The sequence below is a fragment of the Morus notabilis genome, unplaced genomic scaffold (genome assembly GCF_000414095.1).
Source record: "Morus notabilis unplaced genomic scaffold, ASM41409v2 Scaffold3314, whole genome shotgun sequence".
NCBI classification, from domain to species: domain Eukaryota; kingdom Viridiplantae; phylum Streptophyta; class Magnoliopsida; order Rosales; family Moraceae; genus Morus; species Morus notabilis.
The window spans coordinates 1-5,478 of NW_010358899.1; the positions used below are offsets into that span (position 1 = coordinate 1).

At 35.5% G+C, this 5,478-nt stretch overlaps 1 protein-coding gene across 1 annotated transcript; it reads right to left on the bottom strand.

Annotated features, from left to right (window-relative positions):
- Window positions 1-1,822: 1,822 nt before the first annotated feature.
- LOC21384139 lies at window positions 1,823-4,798 on the bottom strand (the record flags this gene model as incomplete). The annotated part of the gene is made up of 5 exons (XM_024162666.1): window positions 1,823-2,224; window positions 2,319-2,443; window positions 2,527-2,754; window positions 2,845-4,440; window positions 4,713-4,798. Coding segments are annotated over 5 exons (2,088 nt in total), but the record flags the coding sequence as incomplete, so codon positions are not given.
- Between the last annotated feature and the right edge of the window lie 680 nt (window positions 4,799-5,478).

The window sequence follows — 5,478 nt, forward strand, 5'->3', positions numbered from 1 at the left end:
ACAGATAGGTAATTTTAACTGTTAGATTAAGATTTAAACGGTTTATATTGTGAGTGTTTATATTAAAAATTTACAATGTATTGTATAGAAATACTATAACTACAGATCATTAAAAACTAGAGTTGTTCAAAACAATCGTGAAATTGACACCGATCGCTAACCGATTGAAGAAAACTGATCAAAAGCGAAACCGATTACCGTTCGACACCGATCGACCACCACACATGGGCAATCGGTTGTCAATTCCGGTGGCCGAGGTCATCGGTTAAACCGAACCAACCGACCACTATTACACACTTAAAAAAACAAAGTTTTGTACAGGTGGAGGTTCAAACCTTCAATCTAAAGGGTAAAAGACCATCAACTAAGCACTGAACAACATTGTTCTTGTTCGTATAATTGTGGTCTCAATAATATTTATTAATATTTTAGTCTTTTCATACTTTTGACATCTAACAACTAAAGTTGCAAGAGTCTCAGATAGAGAAGAGATCAAAAAATACTACCTCAACTAGTCTATATAAATGAAGTGAGTCCTTTCTTGGCCTCACACTTAATATTTTTTATGCTTTATTTTTGGATGGGCTTCAATTAAAGTTTTTTTCTCTTAATTTTGACTATATTAATAGTTGAAATTGATCGAAAAAAATATATAGTTTAAAATACTTGACTTACTAAAAATACCACTTTTAGTGGGAACCGACCACCGGAAACCGGCCATAGTTCGGGCGGTTAACCAACCAAAGTCTCTCCTCTTTGGTTCGGTTTCGGTTTTAAGTTTTTGAAAACTAACGTGGTCGGTTCGGTCACTAAACCGACCAAAACTGTCAATTTTAAATCGACGAACAGTCCTATTATAAACTTAATTCAACAGTCAAAATAATAGTATCTATCGATAGTTGAAAAGACAAGTAATTACTATAGAAAATCTATATTTTTAATAGTTTATTTTTCTTAGAGACTAATTATAAATGTTACGTAGATTGATGCTTTTCGTCCCATTGTTCATGGTAATTTTTGTTCAAAATTATTACCAAGATAATTGCGTAGTTTTGGCATGCAAGGAGCTGAGGCAACAAAAATATACTCAACTTTTTCTATAAAGAAAATTATAGATTCTACTTTTTTTAAGTACTTGACTTACTAAAAATATTACTTTTAAAAAACTATACCCGTTGACTAGTTCTAATCTAAAAAATAAAAATATATAAACTAACATTAAAGAGGAGAAATAAAAGGTACTTCATTTCAATAGATATTTTTAAAAATTACCCGTTTCTGTAATATATTGAAAAACGATTACCCATTTCAATAGTGTTTGGAGAAATCTGATCCTAATGCACCTGACAGTAAACTCATAAGCAGATCAACTTTGCAAATGCTCAACGTAAGAAAATCTCAAATACAATGTCCAATTTATTCAAAATTTTGCATTTAATTGAGAAAACCATTCTCCCATGCAATATTGTCAAACTTTTGGCATATATTACACTTGGTTCTAAATATGACATAGGTATAGCACATGTTAAATTTGCCATTTTTACTTATCAATTGATGTGTTCACTTTTTCACAAAATAATCATAATATTGTAATTTTTAATTACTTGACAATTACAAATTATACTTCCAAAAATTCGAAAGCTTTTAATAAATAAAGTAGATATAATCTAAAATAGCATTATGCATTAGAGAACCAAATAAAATAACACAATAAATGTAATTTTTGTATTTTTTTTAATATGAAGTTTGTTATTAGCATTTGAATTGAAGGCTTTTGGATCAAGCATCTTCGGTGTAAGCTGTTCCATTGGTATGAGCCTAAAATTGTGATGGTAATAGAGAGATTTTGTGGACTATGCACAGTAAAAATTCATATCCAGTATTCATACAACATTCTGCCCCTGCATTTTCTCGGTACTTCAAGACTAAACAGCAACATTGTGGAACATCAGTACTTTTTTTTTTTTGGGTTGAAATACTAACAACAAAAGTTATCACTCTTAAGGCTCTTTTAGAATTTAAAAAAAAAAAAAAAAAAGTGCATCTCATTAATTTACAATAGGAGGGTTAAGAGTCAGAACCATATCTACCGCAGCTCTTGCGCAAACAAGTGATCAAACTCTGCCTGTGGTGGTTGGAACATCGAAACTTTTTGTAGTATTTGTTAATCGTCAAGCTTTCTTCCCCCGAAAGACCCCCCATAGATAATACTTCATCCGAAACCCTGCAAACCGATCAACCCGTGGCATAACTTCGTGGTGCTAACTGCGTATAAAGGCTAAACAAAAATCTGAAGGAAAAAGAAAAGGAAAGCTCACTCCTCATATGCATAGGCAAGTCATAAGATGTGAAAACCAAGAGTTCTGCTTCTTTCAACACAGCTCTCATAGCAAGGTCCTCTTTGATCATGCCGTCGACCAGGCTGTTGAAAACATTGTCGTCTCTGCACCCGCACACGACACTCAGTAAATTAAAAAAAAAAATCAAAAGCAAGAAATTGAATGAGAACATGAAGGCTAAGATCACCTTCCATTGTCAGGAAAGAAGTAAAGAGCAATATGATGACAACTTGGCCCAAACATCCGAAAACTTTTAGGCCAAAAGTGAGATCGTTTAGACAATTCAAGAGAAACTTCTTCTGGTAACAACTTTGCCACCTCAAACACTTTATGACATGCCAAGTTGGATAAATGGGCAGCAACTGAGAGTATTTCTGGAGTGTTTAAGTCTCTGTTGCTGATTCTCAAAGTTCCACTGTCAAATTAAATCATATAGTTTACAAACTGTATCATAAATGCAACTTCATGGTAAATTACAAAAAGGCAATAGAATAGAATTTCTTACTTCCAGATTGGGTCAATCATAGGTTGTACATCCAAATAATAATTCTGTTCTAAATTTGAAAGCTTGGGGTCATTAACATCATTTTGAGAAGCTTTTGAAGGCTCATGTTCTTCATCATCTTCAAGAGGCAATCTCTGTCGTTTTCTGAACGTTTGATCCTTATCATACTTGCCTCTGTACTGTAGCTCACTATGATAAGGCCTACTATCACATATCTGAACCTTCGTTTTAGCTACAGAACCAGGGATGGCCTTTTGATAATTATCACGCTTGCCTCTTCCGTCCTGTGGCTCACTACGAGAAGGCCTACCATGTTTACCCACCTCTGCTTTAGCTACAGTACCAGTAATGGTCTTTCTTTGTGAGACATTTAAAGGCTTGGAGTCACTAACTTGATAAGTTTTTTGTTTACTGAACGTCTGAGACTTATCAAACTTACTTCTGTACCGCAGCTCACAACTAGAAGGTGAACTATCATGTATCTGCACCTTCCATTTAGCGACAGAACCAGTTACAGCGTTTTGTTGTGAGATATCCAAAGGCTTGGGGTCACTAACTAGAGAAGTTTTATTGTGTTCGCTGAAATTCTGATGTTTATAATTCCCATCACGTTTCTGCACCTTTGTTTTAGCTACAGAACGAGAAATATCCTTATCTTGTAAGATACTTGAAAGAGTAGGGTCACTAGCGGTAACTTGAGAGGTTTTCACACGCTCAGCCTCTTCATTTGAAAGTACCAATCTCCGCGTTTTTGTAAGCGTTTGATCACTATCACATTTTTCTCTGCTCTTTGGCATATTACCAGAAGGCTCACCGTCACGAATCTGCACCTTGGTTTTATCCATACAACTAGCAATAACCTTATGTTGTAGAATATTTGAAGGCTTTGGGTCACTACATTGCAAAGTTTTGTGCTGTCTTTTGAACTTTTGGTCCCTATCACTCTCCTCCCTGCACTGTGACTTATTACCAGAAGACCTACCATCGAATATTTGCGCCTCTGCTTTAGGTACAGTACAAGAAGTGAAAACCCGTTGTTCTAAGGTACTTGAAGGTTTAGCCTCTTCATCTTCACGAACCAACCTCCTTTCTGTCCCGAGCTTTTGCTCGTTATCACTCTTCTCTTTCAACTGTGAAACATTACCAAAAGGCTTACCTTCACACATCTGCTCCTCTGTTTTAGCCTCGGAACCGGTGCTAACCCTCTCTTCAACAACATTTGAAGCTTTGGAGTTACTAACAGCAACTTGAGAAGTTTCTAAATTTAGATCCTCTTCATCTTCAAGAATCAATCTCCTTCTGAGCATCTGATTCTCTCTACAATGTGGCTCAATACCAGAAGGCGTATCTTCATGAGTTTGCACCTCAGTGTTAGTTTCCAAACCAGTGATAACCTTTTCAGTCTTCTTCAATCTGCCCCTACGTTTATTTGGTTGCACTGTTTTTGGTGATTCTACATCTACAGAGACACTAAATGCGGATGAAGAAGAACTTGGTTTATCAGGAGTAGACTGCTTCAAAATATCTGGTTTGCAATCTTCACAAAACCATACTACAGGTTTGGATAAATCTTCTGGAAGTACTTCTAAACAATAGCTGCAAAATAAGTAAAACAAAAAAGTCATCAAAGAAAATAAGGTTTTCATACAAATAAAAATGGAAAATTAATGTACTCGTTATTTCTTCAAAAAACTGTAAGCAACATAAAAGAATGCTTCAAACTCAATCCGTTATTTCTATTGTGCTACTTTGTTTTGCACACAAACCAAAAACAAAAGCATTCAACTGAGGACCATGCGGCATTCAAAATGCCAGCATTCTTCTTTTTTTCTTTTTAACTTTGTAAAACCAATGCCTTAAACACATACCGATGCAAAGCATATTCCCCGCACTTTTCACAGAGAGTCAAGGCATCCTCGAAGCCTTTGACACCACAATGCTGGCAAACAATCTCCTACAACAACAAACAAATAGAATTAGTAACTGCAAGTTTCTGCTATATGCATGTATGTATGTAAACACACATGGAAGCATACACGCACTCCTGCCTATGTAAGTGCGTGTATCAGAGAGGAAAAGTAAAGCGCTCTACAGATATCCAAAAAACAAGAACACAGAAGCTCCTAACATAGTTGTTTATGCACAAACTTTTGCGTGTTATGGAAGCAAATAGCAAACAACACAAGGAGAAGAATCCACCGGATGGCACAATCTTGGCCATCAATGTTTTATCCTTGTACCTCTCAGGATCATTACCGATGGCGTAGCCACATCCGTCACATTCTAAATACAGCATAGGATTCGACCCTATGATGTAATTGCTAACTTCATGTACAGGTTTCAATCTCACTAACTCAAAACTTGAAATTATATGAAGCAGAAAAGGGAACAGTCCCATATATGATACCGCATCAAAAAAATAAAAAAAATAAAAAAAAATACCGAAACAAATCAAAACAAAATGAAGAATCACAAGTTCCAATTGACAGTAATACAACAACAACAACAACAAGCCTTAATCCTAACTTAATTGGGGTCGGCTATATGGATTTCACTTTTCCACACAACTTTATTTGAAATTAAACTTTCTGAAGGCCTAGATCTAGAATGTCTTTCCTAACTACTTCGGTCCAC